We start from the raw sequence: 23,420 nt of genomic DNA, 5'->3' as shown, positions 1-23,420 counted from the left end.
ATGCTTCACAGTGGGTATGGTGTTCTTCGGATGCAATTCAGTATTCTTTCTCCTCCAAACACGAGAACCTGTGTTTCTACCAAAAAGTTCTATTTTGGTTTCATCTGACCGTAACACATTCTCCCAGTCCTCTTCTGGATCATCCAAATGCTCTCTAGCAAACACCAGACTGGCATGGACGTGTACTTTCTTCAGCAGTGGGACACGTCTGGCAGTGCAGGATTTGAGTCCCTGCCAGCGCATTGTGTTACTGATAGTAGCCTTTGTTATTGTGGTCCCAGCTCTCTGTAGGTCATTCACTAGGTCCCTCCGTGATGTTCTGGCATTTTTGCTCACCGTTCTTGTTATCATTTTGACGCCACAGGGTGAGATCTTGCATGGAGCCCCAGATCGAGGGAGATTATCAGTGGTCTTGTATGTCTTCCATTTTCTCATAATTGCTCCCGCAGTTGATTTCTTTACACCAAGCATTTGACCTATTGCAGATTCAGTCTTCCCAGCCTGGTGCAGGTCTACAATTTTGTCTCTGGTGTCCTTTGACAGCTCTTTGGTCTTGGCCATAGTGGAGTTTGGAGTGTGACTGACTGAGGTTGTGGACAGGTGTCTTTTATACCGATAATGAGTTAAAACAGGTGCCATTAATACAGGTAACAAGTGGAGCCTCGTTAGACCTAGTCAGAAATCATTAGAAGAAGTTAGACCTCTTTGACAGCCAGAAATCTTGCTTGTTTGTAGGTGTCCACTCTAATTTGGAAATAAATTCTTTAAAAATCAAACAATGTGATTTTCTGTTTTTTTCCCCCACATTCTGTCTCTCAAGATTGTGATTTACCCATGCTGACAATTAAAGGCCTCTCTAATCTTGCACAATTGGTGGTTGACTAAATACTTATTTGCCCCACTATATATTTGTTCTTTCCATTCTTTTGGAAAGTCCAGAATATGATTCACCACTTCTTCCATGAAAAAAAAAGTTATGGTAAATGGTTTCTGCGTTGGTTTGTTTAGAATGCCAGTGCGCCGCAGTTGTTCTTCGTTCAACATCCTGTTGTTGACGCTGTGCGTGCTGCTGCTGCTTTGCTGCGCTGCCTTGATGGCACTGATGTGGGCGGACACTCGGCCACCAGGTGAAATCGAAGATGGTGCTTTGCCACCATCTTGTGGCACCAAATCGGAACACTAATCAAAGACACGTTTCTTAGACCACGATGAGGTGGAGGCAGCGCGGCTGTACGGCGAGATGGCGATCACGCACGGAGTACAGTTCAGCCACGATCTGCGCAACCACAGCAGCATTGCCTTTAAATCTCTGGCCTTCGACATTCAGCAAATGGTGAGCGCGAGCAGAGATGCCGCCGGTGACTGGAAGCCAGGCTGACTTGTAAATGGGCGACAGGTGCGAGAAGCATTTAGTCACGGTGGGCTCAGCCGGCGCTTCATGTCATGTGATGTCATCAGATTCGCGTGAGCACCTCACTTATTTCAAACATAGACAATTAAAACATTGATCATTTGCCATTTATTAATGATCACCGATGACTGAATACTTTGACACGTTAATAATTGATCACCAGTAATTATTGATTATTGAAAATATTGATAATTAATAAATAACTGCATCAGAATTAACTCTATTGGCCAAGTATATATTTATTGCACAGTGATTGCTGAACACTGATTAGAATGTTGATCACAGCCCATATGTACTGCTTAGTACTGAAAATTGCTTAACCCATTATAATAATTTATCATTGATGTTGTCATCCTTCCTCAGTCAGGGCAGCGTGCTGGTGACCTTTGACCTGTGGTTCACGCAGATGGTGGATAGCCAGGAGGCAGAGCAGGAGATGAAGGCAGGTCTAGAGGAGAGCGGAGGATTGGTCATCGACAGAGACAGCATCCACATAACCGGTGAGTTGACAGCTTATGTGAGGTCATAGTTCACCGGCCTTATAAGCCTTTCAATAGAAAAACACGAGGAGGTGACAACTACTACAACAGAGACACCAACGACGACACTTGTCACAAGTGAGGAAGACATTTTTTTGCATGGCTACCAAGGTTTTCACAGCCTCATCTCATGTGTCCGTCTGTGCGTCCAGTCGCGTGTCCGCCTTACTACGCTTCCTGCTACCACTCTTCTACTTGCATCCACATCGACCACCTGTGTGACGGCATTGAGGACTGCGCCGATTCTTCTGACGAAGATGCTGCTCGTTGTGGTCTGTGTTTTATCCTCAAGTTTACCTGCTTAAGAGTTGTTTGCGTATTGCTATGACATTAACATTCCTCTCTCTCTGCAGCTACAACCTGCGACGGACAGTTTTTGCTGCTTGGGCCAACGGGGTGGTTCGCTTCAACTGCAAACAGTAGTTTCTGTCGCTGGATCATCAGGTCCCAAAAGCAGACTTTGTAGACTTACTAGAAGGCATTGACCACAATAGGTTATCAACCAAACATCACTGACGATTAACCTTAAAAAAAATTGTTTTTCCTTTCAGAGTCCAGAAGGGATTTTCCGTTCAGGTCGATTTCCATTGGTTTGAAAGCAGAGAGTATGTTGACATTGTGAGACTTTACGAAGGAGTTGGTGATGAGAAAAAAATGGCAGGTTAGAAGAGACCACATCAATTTCTGGATTTCCTGGATCAGATCTGTGACCAGGTACTGGATCAGGTCATAAATCAGGTTTTGTATAAGGTCTTGGGACTGGTCCTTGATTCAACAAAAGCTCCTGATCAAATTTTGTATCAGGTCCTCGATAACTTGATATATCAGGTCTTGAATCAAGTATCTGATCAGACCCTGAATATAGTCAGAGTCAGGTCTCACAACTTAATGCAGTCCAAGACCTAGTTTTGGCTAAGATCCTATATCTGGTTCCAGATCTAGTCTTTCCAAGATCCTGAATCTGATCTTAGATTAGATCCTTGATCAGTTCCAAGATTCAGCACTTTCCCTGAATAAGCATCAATACTTCTTCATTGCAGCTGAACTATCGGGCTCCACCCCCCCTGGAACTGTGTGGCTGTTGTCCAACAATTCCACAATCGAGTTTTCCTCAGACAATATTGAACCTCTGTCGGGATTCAATGCCACATTCAGTGCCAGCGACCTGTCAGGACTCTCAGGTAAGACACTACTCACCTGGCATCTGCCATGACAGAAGTTGTGTCAGTATTTTGACACATTTGCGGTTGTTTCAGATTCGGAGAAGCTAACATGCACTTTTGAGCGTGGCCTTTGCCTCTGGAGGCAGGAATACGAAGACGACGGTGACTGGCTTCGGAGCAGAGGGGCCACATTCCCACCACTCAGTGGCCCAAGTGTAGACCACACACTGGGAAACGTGTCAGGTTGGTTAAGGATTGAAATAGCATAGGTGCTAATTACGTCTATACTGATATTATGCATTTGCTGTATTTTCTTATGGTCTGGATTATATGCATTCATTGTGCAGCTGCCAATCAAATGTGTTTGCTCACACAGGTTTCTATTTGGTCACTCCTCAGAGTCCTGGCCAGTGGCTGAAGAGATTCAGGATGCACAGCCTACCATTGATTCCACCCTCCCAGCCCATGTGCCTGCGCTTCTGGTAAACAACACAAAACAACAAGGAAATTGTTACAACCATCTAGTGGGAATTTAACAGTGTGCGTGTTTGTGGAAGGTATCACATGTTTGGAGAAGACGTCCATGGTCTTCAAGTGTTACTACTCGGTTCATCTCCAGATGCTGACGTGGTGTTCCGCAGGGATGGTAATTATGGTGACAATTGGAACTATGGACAAGTGCTCCTCAACTTCACGGCAGAAACACAGGTGAGTCAAATGCTTCTAACCTGATTTCTGCATCAAATGTGATCTTCAACTGGTGACTCAAGTCAATTGTGTTCAGGTTGTGTTTGAAGCTCTCAAGAGAGGCGGAATAAGGAATGACATTGCATTGGATGACATCTCATTGACATCAGAGCCCTGTGGCCCTGCTCCCCCTGAGCCCACTTTAGTGCCGACTCCAACTCCTGTACCCACCATACCAGGTGACCACGGCTCCCCCTCTACAAGGTCATAGTTTGACCATCTGCAAGCTGACCGACTCTGCCCTCTCTTTTCCGATTGGTCAGCCGATTGCGGCGGTCCTTTTGACTTATGGGAGCCAAACTCCACATTTAACTCGCCAAATTACCCACAATCTTACGGGAACAGAGCTCGCTGTGAGAAAATTTACACTCTTTTGGGAAACATATGCAGGAAATAAGTGAATTATTACCAACACAACCCTACACATTCATCCATGAAAGTGATATAAAATCCCCCATAATCCTTTGTTTCCACAGGTATGTGGACACTCCACGCTGTCCCAGGTCGAAACATCCAAGTCCACTTCTTGGATTTGGATGTTGAAGAAAACTACGACATTGTAGAAGTGCGTGATGGAGTGGGACCCAACTCCACATTAATGGGTGAGTTTATATCAACTAGGAAGCGCGGTACAAAAATATTGATGGACAAATAGCTGGCCACCAGTCTAAGCGCACCTGAATTAGGATCCAGTACAATGAACACCTTGATGTGTAAACAAAGTACTATTAAAACAGGCATAATGGTTATATCATAATAATTGTTCTAAACTTGCTTCCCGCAGCCGTTCTCACTGGCAGTGGTGGACCGGACCATGATTTGTTTTCAACGACCAATCAGGTGACAGTCTGGTTCTTCACGGACAGCTCAGGTCATGGACGAGGGTTCAAAGCCAACTTCACCTCCGGGGTCAGCCTGGGTTCTCCAGGTGGGGTCAGCTGAACTGAAGCAACAACTATTATGAAAATGACAAATCTTCTTGTTTGGAAAATCCAGAGCCATGTGGAGTAGACCAGTTTCAGTGTCGGACAGGCAGCTGTATCCACAAAAATCGTCAGTGTGATGGGACAATTGATTGTAGTGATGCTTCGGATGAAGCTAACTGTGGTGAGGACAGTCTAAGTTATGTGAAAATGCACTCTATCAACATCACTAAATGTAAATTTCAAGTATTTAGTTAGAAGTGTGGGTCCAGTTGTGTTGCAGATGAACACTTCCAGTCGTCTCCAGTTTCAGATCGGCTCCTCTCAGTTCACTGTGTGTGCAGACACCTGGACCCCGCACCTGTCTCACTTCACCTGTCAGTACCTGGGATACAGGTAGACTACTCCAGTATCTGTGATGCAATAGATAAGTGTTGTTGGGCTAAAGGTAGACTACTTCAGTGCCTAAGATACAGGTGGACCAACCTTAGGATTTCATCTGTGAGCATGAGCAATGGGATACAGGTGAACTGCTAGGAACTGTCAGCACTTACAATACAGGTAGTCAATTTGGAATAGAGGTAGACCCCAACTATGATACATGTAGACTACTGGTTAGAACCTGGCAAATTTAGAACTTGTGAGACCTGACAGGTAGACCATTTGTCAGACCTGATCTGACACAACCTGAAATACTTGAAGACCAACAGTGGGGCTTGATTTGCCAGGATCTAGAGTAAATTCATAGACAGGTAATTGTCATTGCTCAGGTCCGGGGAGGCCACTCTGCTTCCAGCAATGCTGGGAGATTCACCCTTCACCAGTGTCAAACTCACCAATAATGGAAGTCTGGAAACAAGTGTGAGGTACATGGAAGCAAAGAGTGTCTGTTTGTTGAATACATGAACAGTTGTCGTGATGCACACAAGAGGGCCATGGCAAGTCCTGAATGTAACTTGTTGTTTTTCAGTGACAGCTGTGTTGGTAACCAGGTGATTTCCCTTCACTGTGACAACGAACGTAAGTATTTGCAACATTTATATCTCAGAACTGAAGTGAACATATTACATTTGTTGTATTTATGCTTCAGCATGCGGTGTTCGTTTGGGTACTAATGAGACCACGGACCAATCGGAAATCATAGACGGTAAGAGTAAGAAACTGCTTCTTTCAGTAATTTAACTGAAAGTAATTTTACAGTGGGGCAAATAAGTATTTAGTCAACCACTAATTGTGCAATTTCTCCCACTTGAAAATATTAGAGAGGCCTGTAATTGTCGACATGGGTAAACCGCAACCATGAGAGACAGAATGTGGAAAAAAAAAACAACAGAAAATCGCATTGTTTGATTTTTAAACAGTTTATTTGCAAATCATGGTGGAAAATAGCTATTTGGTTAATACCATAAGTTCATCTCAATACTTTGTTATGTACCCTTTGTTGGTAATAACGGAGGCCAAACATTTTCTGTAACTCTTCACAAGCTTTTCACACACTGTTGCTGGTATTTTGGCCCATTCCTCCATGCAGATCTCCTTTAGAGCAGTGAAGTTTTGGGGCTGTCGTTGGGCAACACGGACTTTCAACTCCAACCACAGATTTTCTATGGGGTTGAGACCTGGAGACTGGCTAGGCCACTCCAGGACCTTGAAATGCTTCTTACGAAGCCACTCCTTTGTTGCCCTGGCTGTGTGTTTGGGATCATTGTCATGCTGAAAGACCCAGCCACATGTCATCTTCAATGCCCTTGCTGATGGAAGGAGATTTTTACTCAAAATCACTCGATACATGGCCCCATTCATTCTTTCCTTTACACAGATCAGTTGTCCTTGTCCCTTTGCAGAAAAACAACCCCAAAGCATGATGTTTCCGCCCCCATGCTTCACAGTGGTTATGGTGTTCTTCGGATGCAGTTCAGTATTCTTTTCTCCTCCAAACACGAGAACCTGTGTTTCAACCAAAAAGTTCTATTTTGGTTTCGTCTGACCATAACACATTCTCCCAGTCCTCTTCTGGATCATCCAAATGCTCTCTAGCGAACTGCAGACGGGCCCGGACGTGTAATGGCTTCAGAAGGGGGACACGCAAGATTTGAGTCCCCGGCGATGCATTGTGTTACTGATAGTAACATTTGTTACTGTAGTCCCAGCTCTCTGTAGGTCATTCACTAGGTCCCCCTTGTGGTTCTGGGATTTTTGCTCACCGTTGTTTTTATCATTTTGACGCCACGGGGTGAGATCTTGCATGGAGCCCCAGATCGAGGGAGATTATTAGTGGTCTTGTATGTCTTCCATTTTATAATAATTGCTCCCACAGTTGATTTCTTTACACCAAGCGCTTTACCCATTGCAGATTCAGTCTTCCCAGCCTGGTGCAGGTCTACAATTTTGTCTTTGGTGTCCTTCGACAGCTCTTTGGTCTTGGCCACAGTGGAGTTTGGAGTATGACTGACTGAGTTTGTGGACAGGTGTCTTTTATAATGATAATGAGTTAAAACAGGTGCCATTAATACAGGTAACGAGTGGAACCTCGTTAGACCCCGTTAGAAGAAGTTAGACCTCTTCGACAGCCTGAAATCTTGCTTGTTTGTAGGTGACCAAATACTTATTTTCCACTTTAATTTGGAAATAAATTCTTTAAAAATCAGACAATGTGATATTCTGTTTTTTTCCCCACATTCTGTCTCTCATGGTTGAAGTTTACCCATGTTGACAATTACAGGATTAGCATTTGGTTTTTTTTCTAAACCAGAGGAGGTCAGAGTGGTGGGCGGAGCAGATGCTGCCGAAGGGGCGTGGCCATGGATGGTGTCGCTACACTGGAATGGACGGCACGTGTGCGGTGCAACGTTGCTCGGTCACCGTTGGTTACTGACTGCCGCCCACTGTGTATACGGGTGAGATACTCAACAGCGGATGGCTGACATGTTAAAATAATTAAAATATTTGAGTTATTGACCTTCTTTCATCGCCTCGGATGATACATCTTCGACAGGAAGGACCGCCCCCTGAGCCGGTGGTCGGCCAAGTTGGGTCTTTTAGCTCAGAGCCACGCCAGTGACACGCACTCGTTTCAAATTGATGGCGTGTTCATGAACCCGCACTACAATAGACTCAGTAAAGAGGCAGACATCGCCATGATGCGCCTCAACACACCTGCAAACTTCACTGGTATGTCAACTTCACACAAGTATATCTCCTGTCCTATGTGTAGTTGTAAGTTTTATTTTCTAAGAAAAGAGACTTCCTTTTCTACAAACTTCCTGATCTGGTAATAATAGATAGTTGACTTCTTGTGTGAGTAATAAGGATGAAGAATTTCAGTTCTGGTACAGCAATAAGGAAGTCCCATTCCCATTTTTACAGCTCCTCTTTTCGTGCTAGTAGTAAAAATGTATATGGCGGAAAACACAGACAAGACTGAAAAAGCAGTTTCTGCTCTTGCACCCCTCTTTAAAAGAAACTGCTGCATTTTAAGCCAAAACAACTGTTGTGTTTGATAGAACAATGTGTCTATATGCTGCCATAGCAGATTCATGGCACATTAGGTCCCCAAACTATTTTTAATTTGTCCTTTTTACTCTGAAAACCCCCGTTTACAGACGTCGCGCAACCGCTTTTGTTTCAACCCAGCCATAAAAAGTAATTATATTTATTAATCAAAATGTCATTTTTAGCTTAGAATCATTAATTGAGGTCTAATATTTTGTTTAAATTTTAAGAAACGACTTCAAAAAATTATTTACTCGGATATTTTAAAGTTTTAAACAAATTACGTCACAATGAAAAAAGTGGCGTCTGTAAAAAAGTCACGGATATCTACCTCATAACTATCGCTTAACTATGTTTTTTGTTACTATCGCATTTTCCCCAATATTTTAGATGATAACTAATTGATCCAAACAAAGAAAAATGGAAAAAAAATAAATTTTTCAATGTTTATTTATTTAGCGTAAATACATGAAAATGCAAATCTCGATTACTCCTTGACGTCTGCGATTTCTGCATCGCAACCCTTGTTATATTACCATGTTTCACCCATAAAATCCCGAAAAAATCCAGCTGTAGCCATTCACATCTGTGTCTTGACACCCGATGACACATGCTATATGGAGTTTATGGATCGAAACAAGGTAAGTACGCGATAATATCGCATTAAAGTCATGGCGTCTTTAATTCTGCTCTCGCGTGTTCTCACCTCCAGTAAGGGTTTTGCTGTTTAAAAAAAATTTTTTTTTTTTCAAATTGCCCTCTTGTTCCAAATTTTTCTTCCCCCCAAAATTTGACATTTTAAGCTTTCCAATGATGAATCACATGTGCAGATCAGACAATTTTGAAATTTGGACAAATTGAGATTCTCAGAGCGGAATTTCAAGTCACCTAAGTGTTTTTCGCCATATGTAATTGTAGTGAGGAGGTACAGTTGTTGTGAGCACACCAGTTTACCACAGAGCCTCTGACTTAGTTGTGTGGAAATGGACTTCTGGTTCCTGTGGAAGTCTTGAGGAAGTAGACTTCCTGTTCTTAGAAATGACTGTATCACATGCACATATTCAACCAATGTGTGTGTTCAGATCTGATCCAGCCAGTGTGTTTGCCCAAAAATGATCAAGAGTTTCCAGCAGGAAGAAAATGTTGGATTACTGGATGGGGACGACAGGAAGAGCAGGGTCAGTCACCTTTCTATCTATCCATCTGTCTATTTATCTTTCTGTCTAGCTATGCATTTGTCCATATGTGTGTGTTTGTGTTGTTCAGGTTCCCTTCCAGATGTCCTGCAGGAGGCCAAGGTTCCCCTGGTGGACCGGGCCTCATGCCAGCGGGACTTGCCTGAATACACTATCACTTCAAGCATGTTGTGTGCGGGCATTCGAGAAGGCGGCGTCGATTCATGTCAGGTGATCAGCATCCACCCGCTTGATTGGACGTTGTGAAGAGAATTCAAAGTTCATCAGGTGATTTTTCCAAACAGGGTGACTCCGGAGGTCCGCTCATGTGCGAGGAGGAGGGACGCTGGACTCTGACTGGTCTGTTTTTTTTCAACTCTTCAAATCACAGCAAACATTGGTAATCACATTTCTGTGTGATTGGTTGCCGACAGGTGTCACATCCTTCGGGATCGGTTGCGGTCGACCTGAGAGACCTGGAGTTTACGCTAGAGTCTCGGCTTTCATCCAATGGATCGCGGAAACGCGACGTTCTTATTGATCTTCCATCAAGACCTTAACAAACCTCACTTCTTCTTGTCATCTAACTCAGGTCTCATGCTATTTTTTGTTTTCCTCCACTTCCCCTTTTCTTCTTTCTCTTCCTCCTCCCTCACCCCATGGAGGCTGTGGCGATGACATCACCCGGCTTGAACAGTTCTAATTGGCCGGACTGGAGAATCCATGTGCACAAAGTTATTATTTTATCATGTTACTGTTTTCTTTCTCGCCGACTTTGACTGTCGCTGCAGCTACACACGCACACAACAGAGCGTGTGGGTGGAGTTAAGAGTCTGGAGGACTTATCGGTGGCGTGTGAGCACGCGCACACGCACGCACACACACACATGCGCAAGAGTCACTCGCCGGCACATGAAGACATGAGGAAGATATGAACGCGTGAACACGTGAAGACATGAAGATATGGACTTGTTAGTGTGCACGGTGTTCATTGCATTTGTGTGCGTCTCTGCTGTCAGCACCCACAGCACAGGTAACTACTAGTACAAATACCGTTATTGATCAAACTTGACTCCTCTAGTTTGCATGCGATCAGAGTAGAAGTGCAAAATAAATAGAAAATGTGCTGTATAAAAAGTATAAGATTATATTATTTAAAGTTTAAAGACTTTGTGCCTACTTCATTCTTTCATCTAGAGCTGCAATAATGTATGAGGATTATACAAGTTATCTAATGCTGTAAAAATGTGCTATGGAGATTACATGTGTCGTGATTTTAGCCTGCCTGAACTTGAAAAAATTGACAAGATGGTTCAGTTCACTTCATCACCTATGTTTCTTGAACTTAAATTTCACCCTTAAAACGACTTACAGGAGCTTTAGGTTAGGTTGGAATAAATCAAAGTTAGCACAGACAATATATTAAGTCACTTGAAGGAAGAAATATTGTCCGACGTTCTGTGAATAACAATTTCCATCTCTATATCTTAAATCGACCTAACAACCAAAGACATCATAAATAATAGTCCCATCACATTCCAGTGGCTTCTATGATCTTCTCTAATAAGAAACAAGATGGAGTCCTAGTAGCGTTCCAACAAGTTTCCATGCTGTAAATCATGTGCTGGAAAGTCTGTCTGTGACAGCTGGAAAAGTTATCAATGAGGTTTGCCATAAAAAAGCAAAAAAACATCACTGATTAACCAAGTGTAGGAATGCGTTTCTCATTTTAAGGGAATGAACTTTGACCAAATGAGGTTATTGTATTTCTCATTGAAATAAATTCATTGGACAAATTGTTTTTGCATTTTTCAAGTCATAATTAATTAAAGTGGTGATGGATCGTATTTCTCAGATTCCCTCCATGAGGTATTGTCAGAGTTCAGTGTGGTTCGTCCAGTCAGAACGGACGCTCAGGGCAACTTCCTGTCAGCATCGGTCTCCGCTCCGCGAGGCAAAAGACACGCCCCCCGGATCGAGAAGTCATGGAGGGACACGGTGGAATCCGACTCCGATTCAGAGCTTTTCTACAACGTGACGGTGTTCGGGCGGGATTTGCACCTGCGGTTACGCGCCAACCGTCGCCTGGTGGCCCCGCGCGCCACCATGGAGTGGTGGGAGGAGTCGGGACGTAAGCGATCAGAGCCAATCGGAAACGCCGGTTGCTTCTACACAGGCATCGTGTCCAACATGGTTGACACGGCTGTTGCTCTTTGCAACTGTGACGGGCTGGTGGGTACCGCATCTCAGAAACGTTACCTGGCATGCTTACCAAAGGTGTAGTTGAGATCATGATGCAATTTCATGTCATTGGTCCAAATGGGATGATCTATCAATGACAAATACCGTAATTTCCCGAATATAAGGCGCACCCGTGTATAACGCGCACCCTAATTTTAGCACCAATAAATAGAAGAATACAAGAAAACAGCTCGTGTACAGATACAGAAATGTCATTTTACTGACTGGTAAAACACAGCACATGCATAGCACATTGTTAGTTTAAACATTACCGTAAACTGACAATATGTACGGTAATAATATGATCTGATACAGTGCCCTCCATAATTATTGGCACCCCTGGTTAAGATGTGTTTTTTAGCTTCTGATATTTTCAATTCAAATAATATGGGACCTTAATGGAAAAAAAGAGAAAAATCCAACCTTCAATACAAGTGCATTTATTCAGTGGGGAAAAAAAATCCCACATAAAGAAATAATTATTTGACATCAAATAATGTGTGTCACAATTATTAGCACCCCTGGTGTTAATACTTTGTACAACCCCCTTTTGCCAACAAAACAAGGTCTGGGGACTGAGATGGCCATGGGAGGAGCTTGATTTTGTGTCTGGTGAACCATTTCTGTGTAGATTTGGCCATATGTTTAGGGTCATTGTCCTGCTGAAAGACCCAGTGACGACCCATCTTCAGCTTTTGGGCAGAGGGCAACAGATTTTGATTTAAAATGTCCTAATATTGCAAAACATTCATGATGCCATGCACCTTAACAAGGTTCCCAGGGCCTTTGGAAGCGAAACAGCCCCACAGCATCACTTACCCACCCCCATACTTCACAGCGGGTATGAGGTGCTTTTCAGCATGTGCATCTTTCGTGGCACACCAGACCCAATTAGAGTGTTTGTTGCCAAAAAGCTCAATCTTGGTCTCATCTGACCAAAGCACACGGTAATAGCTGAAGCCCCAATACTGCTTGGCGAACTCCAGACGTTTGCGTCTATGATTGTGAGTGAGGAAAGGTTTTCTCCGTGCATGCCTCCCAAACAGCTTGTTGGTGTGTAGACAGCACAAAAAAAAAAAACGGTTTTTATATATATAGAATATATATATATTTCTGTCTCCATCCATGTACCCGTGTATAATGCGCACCATGATTTTACAAGTTGATGTTGGGGGAAAAAAGTGTGCGTTATATTCGGGAAATTACGGTAATCCATCTTTGGTATTTTATCTATGTCAGTGGCATATAGTGACAGATTGAATAAATGCTCCTCCATTAGATGGGAGAATGTCCAATGAACCTGTGTAACCACCTTTTGCCTTTCATACAAATAACAGCAAGGTATTCAATCAAAAAAGGTGAGAATTCACATGAAGTAATCCAAGTTGAAACAAGGTCATCATTGTCTCTGTATACAGTGGCCTCCAGTAAATTGATTGCTAAATTGCTTATTGTGTGTTCCTGAGCTCATTAAACGTTAGGAAACAATGGAGAAAAAATTGGCACATAGTTGATGTATGGAATGAGTGAGAGGAGAGTTGAACGAGAGTGAAGAGAGAGACCAAATTCTGTAAAAAGCAGCAGAAGCCACGTGCACACTGGCAGTGCACTGAAACTTTTTCAACGTATGACTGCTCAGAATGCAGCTGTGATGAGATCCAGATGTCGTGGAAAGATGAGACTGGTTGAAAGGAATGAGTTTCCCAAACACTCGCACAGGCAGGATTTCTTCATCTTCTAACTCACATTCCCTTTTATTTTGAAATCAGATTTACAAACTTCCTGTTGTTTGGAATACTCCTGTTTTGATTTCTCCTGTCCTGGTCCCAATTAACCATGAACTTTGAACACCAACCCTCAATCTACTGTATCCATTGTAAATTATTTCTTGACACTACACCCACTGGAAATTTAATAGGCTTTCAGTATGTCCTCTTTAGATCTTTGCTGGATCCAGAGATGAGCTTCTGAAGATCCCCAGTATGTCCTCAGTTGCTCTTCTGGAGTTCTTCACTATAGGGTCTGCGTCTCTTCAATATTTCTACAGTAGACATTCATTAAATATTCATCAAACCTTTAGTATGCACTTTGTGGCTCTTCATTAGATCTGCAACCGATCCCCTAAAGAATCAAATAGATCCCTGCATGATATTTTGGAGGACCTCAGTGGATCCTCAAAATAGATTGAATAAACCAACAATAAATATTTAGTTGGTGTCTCTGAAGATCAACCTTGGAGTCTTATGCAAACGTTTAGTCTTCGGCCAACCTTAAAATGGACCATCAGTGAATCTTCCCCTTATCTCCATGAGATCCTCAACATATGAATAGATCCTGTATGTCTGCAGGCCGGGATGATCCGAACAAGTGAGGGGGAATTTTTTATTGAGCCGTTGCATCGATGGGAGCTGGGAGGCCAGGGCGAAGATGTCGACGGCGGAGGAAGACAACATATTGTCTATCCGTCTTCAGCTATCATCAGGTCCAAACAACCAATCAATCAAACTGCTGACTTCCAGCGAGGTCGGAATAACTCTTGCTCGTATTTCGTATAGTCCCACGATGACATCAGTGGGGATATTTTTGAAGATCTTTTTGATGTCTTTAGGACCTCTGTTAGGTTCATCAGATCTGCTGAGGTCCAAATCTGCTTCCAGTTGGCAGCGGCGGCGGAGATACATTGAAGAAGCTGATGTGTTCAACATAGAGGTAAAGGATGTTGCATGTTCCCCCACAGCTAATCATAACACTTATCCTGCATCTGTAGGTCCTGTTAGCTGTGGATTATTCAGTGCTTCTTTTCCACGGACAAGAACATGTCCAGAAATATCTTCTTACCCTGATGAACATCGTAAGTCGACCCATCTGAGGTTGGAGTAAGTCACATACTGTATGCCCAAGTCATCTCTATGTGTCAAGTCTTAAGCTTCACCCTCCTACCAAGTCCTGTTACTGTGAAAACTCAAGCAGGTCAAGGAGAGTCCCTAACAAATTTTAATCAAGTAATGTTTGACCAGCTTTTAATGACCCAAGTTGTGAAGTTAACATAAACCTTGCATGTTGCGATTCTCCCTCTCAGTTAGATCAAAAACCAATAATCTTGACTCTAGTGACTCGATTCAACCCACTATAGATTTTTAAATCAAGTTCTATACTGAATAGTTTCTGACTGACGTGTTGCAGGTTAACGAGATTTATCAAGACCAATCCCTGGGCGCAAACATCAATATTGTTGTGGTGCGAATCATCATGCTATCTCCATATAAGGTACCGCCAACAGCCCGTATGCCATTGCTCATCAATCGATGTGTCACAGTTATCTCTTCCAGTCCCAGGAGCTAATTTCGGTGGGAAACGCCCAGAAGAGCCTGGAGAATGTCTGTGGCTGGTCCTACATCCAGCATATGGATCAGAACTCCAATCAGCAGCACGACCACCTGGTCTACCTAACCAGACGAGAGTTTGGACCTACCGGCATGCAGGGTACCTATTCTAGTGTCAGGGTGCTATAGTAACATGAATCTTAATGACTAAGACTACTGTGATCATAGGAAAACTGCTAATATTCCAGTAACCGTAGCTCTCTGTGTAGGCTACGCCCCAGTCACAGGAATGTGTCAGATGCACCAGAGTTGCGTCCTAGTCATCGAAGATGGTTTCTCATCAGCGTTTGTCGCTGCCCACGAAATCGGACATGTGTGAGGCGCACGAACACGTAAACCCATAAATAACTGGTGTGGTCAGCGACCTTGTTAGAATTTGTCACATATCCCCGATCAGGTTGGGAATGGAGCATGACGGTGAGGCAAACGAGTGCGACGATGATGTGTCCCTCGGCAGCATCATGTCGCCACAAGTGGAGGCCACCTTTTATCGCTACCACTGGTCTCGATGCAGCTGGAGCGAGCTGCACAAGTACCTGCAGTGAGACCAACTTACACTACACCAACCTTGCTAACAGTCCATCCCCTTCTTGTCTGCTGCCTATCTATCCTTTTCAAGTGTTTTTTTCCCTCGCTTAGCACATACGACTGTCTCCGCGATGACCCGTTCAGCCACCACTGGCCTGCTCCGCCGCTTTTGCCAGGATTCGAGTACTCCATGGAGCAGCAGTGCAGCTTTGAATTTGGTCCAGGATATGGAACCTGTAGAGCTGTAAGTCTTTACCTTATTCTCTTGTCACCATTGTTGCCATTCCTGATCTTGTTTTGTTGACATTGTAGTAGCTTTTTTACAGGCTGATTGTCTGTCAAATTGCCACTCAAGTAGTTGTTGTTATTGTTCTTCGTGTGGATACTAACTTTGAAGTCCTACTACCTTATTCATGGATAGATCATGTTGAAATTTGGCAGTTATATAGCATGGGCCAGTATTAATTTCTTAATTAATTGTGGACATATTTTTCCTCAAGGTTAGGAGTTGGTTAGTAGAGGGAAGGCTGTTTTGCTGAGGTAGAAGTCGCTTAGACATCAATTTTTGCTTCTTTACAAGGAGCACTGAAGTTGGTCTCTTTACCAGGAGGGTGTTTATCCACACTGGTCTGTTTGATGTTCTTGTCAGTATCCCAACACGCATCCGTGCCAGCAGATTTGGTGCAGCGACCACAACCATCCTTTTTTCTGTAGAGCCACGAAGGGTCCACCTCTGGATGGAACGCCATGCGGAATTGGGAAGGTGAGTGTCCAGCCATTGCCGTTCACAAGTCCCTAGTATGATTCGGTTAATATGATGAACATTTCATCTTTCTCAGCATTGCTTTAAAGGCTTCTGCATAACACTGACAGCCAACCTTCTTAGACAAGATGGTGGCTGGAGCTCATGGAGCAACTACACCAGCTGCTCCAGGACGTGCGGGGGCGGCATCCAGATCCGTTCCAGAAAATGTGACAGTCCGCCGTGAGTGAGCGGCCCTTCCACGACAAAGTTTTTGGCTGTTTTATTTGAACAGCTTTAGATCACAATCAGAGGATTACTGTTACCCTCCCCAGGCCAGCCAATGGGGGACGCACCTGCTTTGGAAACAGTTTTGAATTCCAACTGTGCAACCAGAAACACCAGTGTCCCCCAATGACAGACTTCAGGTCAGTAAGAGGCCAGCCTTGTGTGGAATCACTAGAATTAATACTGGATTAACTTTGGAAGTGTTCTTGACTTCAAATTGCTTGAAATCAGCTGAGATATTTTGCTGAATTTGAACGACTTGGACTGACTTCAAGAACTTGAAAATTTGGAATGTCTGGAATGACTTGGTAACTTAGAATGAGCCGATTACGGGAATGAGTTGCAAAGACTTGGAACAACTTGGAGAAGGTGGATGGATTGGAATGCACCGATGATGACTTGGAATGACGTGGTGTCTTTCAGGGCGGAGCAGTGTAGCATCTGGGATGATGTTTTAGAACACGAAGGAACAAAACATCACTGGCTGCCTGTTGAACATGCTGACCGTAACTACACACGCACTTGCACACACTCCCATAAATCCCACTCAGACACACACATACAATGAGATGAGCCTATGTGTATGTTTTTGTGCGTGCGTGCCACATGTTGAATTCATCAGTCCCTAATGTAGGGAGCAAATCTCTTTGAGGCCACTGCAACGCTGAAGCGCAGACAGGAAGGAGTGCTTATGAGGGCGCTTGAGTACTATGTCCAGCAAAAAAATAGTTGATAAAAACGTCTCACTCAAAATGTAGCCCTTTTAATTTCTTATTCCTAATATCTCACTATTTCACTCCCCATATGTTTCCACGTCTCACTTTGGCTGTTTTTCATCAGCTGACGAAAGATGCAATCTATTCTGTCGCTCCAATGAGACCGGGGCCCTGGTTTCCATGAAGAGAGAAGTGCAGGATGGGACGCTGTGCTCCTACAACGATGCCTACAGCGTGTGTGTGCGAGGAGAGTGTGAGGTCTTTATCCCATATCTAGTTACATTTGGATGACTAAAACAAGCTCCTTCTCCTTCTTCTCCTCCTCTTCTCTCTTTGTGTCGTCTTTCATCCTCGTCTTATTCCACAGTTTCGTTGTTTACTTGTCTGCATTGCTCATCTCCTTACAGCATGTGGGCTGTGACGGAGAGATCGCATCGGACCGCCAGGAAGACCGTTGCGGGGTCTGCGGAGGAGATCATTCCCGCTGTCAAGTGGTTAAAGGAAACTTCAGTCGTAGTGCCAACAAAACAGGTGACTTGAGGACCACAGTTGCGTGCTAACTAGAACCGACTTGTGGCTTTGGCTACCTCAAATCAATACTCTCCGTTGAAATGAACAGAAATGCATTAATCAGTTTCAAACTCCCACCATAATCGTGGCTAAACCTGAATCATGACGGACTTATGGTCCAAATTTTCTGCCTTTGATTTGATGGACTGTTGGCGGTGCACTAGGTTACCTAAAGATTCTGGACATCCCCCGAGGGGCACGACATCTTCTGGTACAGGAGTTCAAGAGGACCCCTCATGTTCTCGGTAGAAGGCGCTGCCATATCCCGAGCCAACTCTCGTATCCCGAAGTGTGGCTCACCTAAAGTCTCTCGGTTGCTTAGCACTGAAGAACCAGGAGAGTGGTCGCCTGTTCCTGAACGACGAGGACGTGGAGCCAAAGTCCCGAGAGCTGATTGAGATGGGCGTAGCCTGGCAGTACACCCACAGCGAAGAGCGGGAGGTGGTCCAGACCGAGGGGCCGCTCAAGTACCCAGTGGTTCTTATGGTGAGTCCTACATACTCGACAAAATCTCAAACAATCCATGTTCTGCTGCTGCTTTCTAAAGAATGGAAAAAGCTAGTAAATCAGTTTTTCCCGCTGAAGAAAGATCAGTCGACACTAGTCCAAATGCTCTGAAACAGCTACCATTGAATGGCATCACTTGATAAGCATGGTAAGAATAGTTTCTCTCTTCATCAGCTACGTTCCCAAGGTGATGCCAAGGTGATGGTGTCTTACAAGTACGTCATCCATGATAAACTTCGTGCATCGCTGGAGTCCAACCTTGTGCAGGAGGATGCCATCTTCTACGAGTGGGCGCTCAAGCAGTGGTCTCAGTGTTCCAAGTCGTGCGGAGGAGGTATGACGTCCCGTGGCCATTACGGAAATAAAACACTGCTTGACTACTCCTCCTTTTGTCCCCAGGGAAACAATACACCCGCTTCGGATGCCGCCGAAAGGCAGACGGGGTGATGGTTCAGAGAACGTTCTGCTCTAACATCAGCAAACCGAGAGCTATCACGCGCAGCTGCAACGTTGACATCTGCAGCCCGCCACGGTAATGTCCCACAGTTGTCGTCATAACAACAATCTAACATCAGAAGCGACTCACGGTAACACTGCTGCAGCAGAAACATCAGTTTCTAATTAGAATACAATTTAAATGGTCACCCTGGTAATATCAGACCTCTTTGACGGTAGACATGAGTCATTATAACACCCAGGCCTCGAATGAATACTACGGTAACATACAATCAAAGTAATACTGTACTCGTCACCATGGTAACGTCGGACACAAATAAAGGTAACACGCAGCTCTTGAACAGTCAGTGTGGTAAAGTCAGACAGTAGATACAGTAGCACGCAAATGGTATCCAGAGTTACATCGGATTGCGTTAAGACCCACTGAATTCACACTGAGCACTTCTTGCTCTTAAACGATCAGCTGGATGACGGGTGGCTGGCAGGCCTGCAGCGCCTCTTGTGGACAAAGCGGGTGGCAGCGTCGCTGGATTGGCTGCCAGCTGGTGTCCGTTGGAGGGCGGCGACTTTCCGTCAACAGCGATCTCTGCCAGGACCGCCGGCCGGACGCCAAGCGAACCTGCAACCGCTTCCTGTGCCCAGCGGTGTGGCGGGCTGGCCCCTGGACACCGGTAAGGAAGAGCAGGGACGGCATGCATGTTGACGCCTTGCAGTGATGCAGCTTCTGTATGCAGTGCTCCGTTACGTGCGGCAATGGCACACAGGCGCGTCAAGTGGCCTGCATTCGGCCCGAAGGATCTTCGGGGAACTGCAGCCTTGTCCCACCAGTGGCTAATCGCACTTGCCGAGCGCCACCGTGTGGCGGTAAGCATGCATCGTAGGTCTAATGCATGTGGAAATGCAGCAGGATCCTGACCCAAAAGTTCATAAGAAGAAAAAAAAATCCATAATACAAGCTAGAGTTCTATTTCATGCGGCACAGATACATTTCCAGACAGATACTCCAGTAGATGCTAACGTTTGTTTTTGCAGGCAACTCGAAGAACTACATGGTCCAATGGCTGTCCAGGTCCAGTCCTGACATCCTGTCGGCTAGAAATGCCTCAAGTAGCGCAACTTTCTTCCATTTCGTCTTCTAGGTGTACTGTTCTGACAGCTTTCCTTGTTGTATCTGTAGAGCAACGCTGTCGCGGTGACCGCTCCGCCTTTTGTCGCTTGGAGTCGCTAAGTCGCAACTGTGCTAACGCCGGCTACAGACAAATGTGCTGCAAGTCCTGTAGCAACTTCAGGTGACTTGCAAACACGTACATATTCATGGGTCCTTCTTATACAGTATAGTTTGATTAATTCAATGGGTGCCATTGATGACGAAACATATCCATTTGAACTGGGATCAATAACCATCCATGGCAGATAATGAGTAAGTGTTCCTAAGTGCTCCTAATGCTATTTTTGTTGCTTTTTAGCTTGTCTACCACCACAGTAACACCACAGCAAAGTCCCTCCCCCTCCAGCACCGCATGGACAGCGACTTCACCCCCCAGCACCACCGACTTCATCTACGTGGATTACGAGGATGATGAGCATTTGACCACATGGGAAGCCGCCTCACTCATCCCTACCACGCAGGCAACGCCATTATTCCTCACGGAGCCCCCGCCCACTGTCGCTACGCTAACTTATCTTGCCAAAGCGACCACCACCGGTCAAACATCACAACCCCCGTCCCGCGAGATGACCGAAGAAGTCGTCACCCCCGTCGGACGTTCGTCTTCCTTCCCAACGACGACTGTGATGATAGCGAAGGACTCGGCGGGCGAGGTTTCCTATGGCATCGTGGGATTGGACGCTGACGGGACCAGGGGTCCGAAGAGCCACTTTGTTCCCCAGATGGCCCCCGTCCGGAAGAGGACGCAAAACAAACGCATTCAGGAGCTTTTGAACAAGAAACTGCGGAGGCCTGGCCGCCGCCGCAAACATGGCGCCTTGTAGGACTCCTTTTTTGGATTTCGTTCTGCGTGTTTATGGGAGTTCATTCAATAAAGTCTTAACTCTTCATGCTCGACTCAACAACACAATAAATTAAATTCAATGACAACCGACTGAGAACGCGATGCAGCATTTACGCGCATTGGTACCTTGATTTACAACCTTACTGCAACTCATTGGCTGCCAATGACAAATGATACTCCAATAAATTTAACTGCAAGGACTGGCAGTGATCATTCATTGTTAAATTTTGTGTAACATTCAATTCATCAGTTTGCAGAAGCGGTCCAACAGTTGCTCGATTAATTAATGGGCCATCGGTTATCACTGTAATTGAGTACTACCATAATTTTCGGACTATAAGGTGCACCTGAATATAAGCCGCCACTCACCAAATTTGACACAAAAACAGCATTTGTTCATAGATAAGCCGCACCGGACTATAAACCACAGCTGTCCTCACTGTATTATGGGATATTTACACCAAAAGATTTTAACCAGTAACACTTTATTTGACAGTGGCGTCACAAGACTGTCATAAAACAGTCATAGGTCATGAGCATTGGTGGATTCTTATCACAGATGTCATTTAGTGTCATCCAGCCATGACAGTGTCAAGTCATAATTATGCCGATCTTATGAAAGTCTTATGAGGCTGCTGTCAAATAAAGTGTTATCTATAAATCAAAATAAATGACGAATAAGACACACTGGACTGACTATAAGCCGCAGGAGACAAAATGAAGGGAAAAAGTAGCAGCTTATAGTCCGAAAATTATGGTTATTTGATTTTCGATGACTGTCTCTCTACACTAAATGGTCTTCGGTTTCTGTCATTTTCCATAAAATCAAGACTGATCTTTCAAGCTAAGAGCCGTGCTTTTACTATATGAAAAAACAACAATAGTTTTTGTAATTTTACAGAGAAAAGGAGGAAACGAATAAATCAATGTTGATGTTAATTTCAATTGAAAGGATTTCCTGTGCATGAATAAGTTGATAAATTTTTATTTTTTTTAAAAATATCTTATTCATCAATTCAAAAGATAATCAGCATAAAAACATAAACAGACAAGCAGACATACTACTTGTACAATAAATAATATCCGCTATCCGTATGTGAAAGTTAAAGTGACGTCATGTTTTAAATAAACGTAATTAGAGATATAAGGGAAACTTACCACAACAAAATTTTAGCTACGTTAAACTGCCAAAAACTGGAGAAGAAAATTTTACCTGCCTGCACGGCCTGAAATCGGGCTTAATTCCCCTGGTTTAATGCCTGCCAGGTTAAATTCGGGGAACATTTCTCCTATGTAATTTAACAACAAGCCAAGATGGCGGCCGCCGTAGTTCGGGGTCTCGGCTCAACTTTGGCCAAAAACCTCCGTGAAGTCCGAATCCACTTCTGCCAAACCTCCGCTGCAAGCAAGGGGGCCAGGTGAGCCCCAAAATCAAATAAAAATAAGCCGCAGGAGTCTTTAGCGTGTTGAGAAAATGGCCGCTGTCCTCACTGACCTGGTGATAGCTAGCCGCTGCTAACTGTTAACGTCAAAGCCGACGTGACCCTCACAAGAGCTTGCTTTAAATCAGTACTATGTTTTTAATGTTCCTTGTCCTTTTAACTTGCGTGATAATAATCATAATTGTTCCTTATTCTGCCAGGTGTTAATAGTTCGTTTCTTTACCGACATCGATTTTAAATGTGCCGTTGTGTAAAACAAAAATCAAAATTGGTGACTTGAGCCCTCTTCCAATAATTTATGATTGCATTGAAAACAAATCTAATGACGCCCGTATTTTATTATTCGGGTGATTCTTTTTTTTTTTAGGCCTTGTCCAACTTCAAATTGGCATTCATTCAGTTTATTATATTACCTGCTTTCCAGAGACTTTGTGGAGCAGCACTACGTGGATCTGAAGCGAGCCAACGCAGATTTCCCCATCATGGTCCGAGAATGTTCTGGTGTGGAGGCCCGACTTTGGGCTCGTTCTGGTGAGTGGCAGCAAAGCATCTTGGGAGGAAAAATACCTACTCTCCATTAAAGAATTTTTCATAATTTGAATCTAGACCCAATATAAATTTGTAGTGAATACAATTCCTTGGTGTCCTGGCAGATTTTGGGAAGGAACGCAGCATCTCCCTGGACAACATGTCTGCAGATCAGGTGGCCCAAAGTCTACAAAACCTGGTTCAGTCCAAACCGTGACGGATCTGTGAAAACCGTAACACCACCTCCAGAAACAAAAGAAGTCTCGTTATGTATTGTTCTGAATTCCAAACAAGTAAAACGTTATGTTGTCAATGTAAAACTGATTGAAATACTGTATTGTCAATTTGTTCTGTGTTTGGTTCATGTGCACCAGTCGGTCCTAGCGATCCTTCCGCAGTGACGCTTGACTCCCGAGGGGGGCAGCAGAGCTCGAGTCCCAAATACAACCATTGTTAGTTTGACAATGTTTGACTGTCATTTCAAAATAACAGCAATTTTAGGCTAAAACGCCAGCAAAAAAAGGTGAGCACACCCCTTACACAACCCAAAAATGAAG

At 44.2% G+C, this 23,420-nt stretch overlaps 3 protein-coding genes across 3 annotated transcripts; all 3 read left to right on the top strand.

Moving 5' to 3' along the window:
- The first annotated feature begins 1,009 nt into the window (after nucleotides 1-1,009).
- tmprss15 (transmembrane serine protease 15) lies at nucleotides 1,010-10,029 on the top strand. Its single transcript, XM_057821569.1, has 27 exons — nucleotides 1,010-1,127; nucleotides 1,203-1,333; nucleotides 1,397-1,464; nucleotides 1,775-1,911; nucleotides 1,969-2,021; nucleotides 2,072-2,222; nucleotides 2,304-2,394; nucleotides 2,502-2,611; nucleotides 2,991-3,131; nucleotides 3,207-3,356; nucleotides 3,490-3,595; nucleotides 3,671-3,821; nucleotides 3,898-4,039; nucleotides 4,124-4,213; nucleotides 4,337-4,462; nucleotides 4,645-4,788; nucleotides 4,857-4,967; nucleotides 5,056-5,179; nucleotides 5,554-5,649; nucleotides 5,754-5,803; nucleotides 5,874-5,930; nucleotides 7,536-7,680; nucleotides 7,779-7,954; nucleotides 9,358-9,453; nucleotides 9,542-9,681; nucleotides 9,756-9,810; nucleotides 9,885-10,029. The coding sequence occupies exons 1-27, from the start codon at nucleotides 1,010-1,012 to the stop codon at nucleotides 9,989-9,991; spliced, it is 3,066 nt and encodes a 1,021-aa protein (XP_057677552.1). The 3' UTR covers nucleotides 9,992-10,029.
- LOC130906782 (A disintegrin and metalloproteinase with thrombospondin motifs 2-like) lies at nucleotides 10,014-21,093 on the top strand. Its single transcript, XM_057821407.1, has 25 exons — nucleotides 10,014-10,483; nucleotides 11,306-11,682; nucleotides 14,040-14,214; nucleotides 14,300-14,400; nucleotides 14,459-14,542; nucleotides 14,875-14,958; nucleotides 15,021-15,174; nucleotides 15,284-15,389; nucleotides 15,472-15,615; nucleotides 15,714-15,846; nucleotides 16,252-16,365; nucleotides 16,442-16,587; nucleotides 16,680-16,772; nucleotides 17,056-17,138; nucleotides 17,473-17,606; nucleotides 17,756-17,879; nucleotides 18,083-18,163; nucleotides 18,241-18,404; nucleotides 18,600-18,759; nucleotides 18,825-18,957; nucleotides 19,345-19,552; nucleotides 19,616-19,745; nucleotides 19,914-19,988; nucleotides 20,059-20,170; nucleotides 20,348-21,093. The coding sequence occupies exons 1-25, from the start codon at nucleotides 10,414-10,416 to the stop codon at nucleotides 20,871-20,873; spliced, it is 3,711 nt and encodes a 1,236-aa protein (XP_057677390.1). The 5' UTR covers nucleotides 10,014-10,413; the 3' UTR covers nucleotides 20,874-21,093.
- A 1,032-nt stretch (nucleotides 21,094-22,125) lies between these two features.
- On the top strand, nucleotides 22,126-23,399 carry ndufa2 (NADH:ubiquinone oxidoreductase subunit A2). The gene is made up of 3 exons (XM_057821410.1): nucleotides 22,126-22,311; nucleotides 22,760-22,866; nucleotides 22,989-23,399. Exons 1-3 carry the CDS (start codon nucleotides 22,208-22,210, stop codon nucleotides 23,078-23,080), a joined length of 303 nt encoding a protein of 100 aa, XP_057677393.1. The 5' UTR covers nucleotides 22,126-22,207; the 3' UTR covers nucleotides 23,081-23,399.
- Nucleotides 23,400-23,420: the final 21 nt, after the last annotated feature.

Source organism: Corythoichthys intestinalis, chromosome 18 (genome assembly GCF_030265065.1).
Source record: "Corythoichthys intestinalis isolate RoL2023-P3 chromosome 18, ASM3026506v1, whole genome shotgun sequence".
NCBI lineage: Eukaryota > Metazoa > Chordata > Actinopteri > Syngnathiformes > Syngnathidae > Corythoichthys > Corythoichthys intestinalis.
The sequence above is the reverse complement of the archived record's forward strand: the minus strand, read 5'-3'. Positions and strand labels throughout refer to the sequence as shown.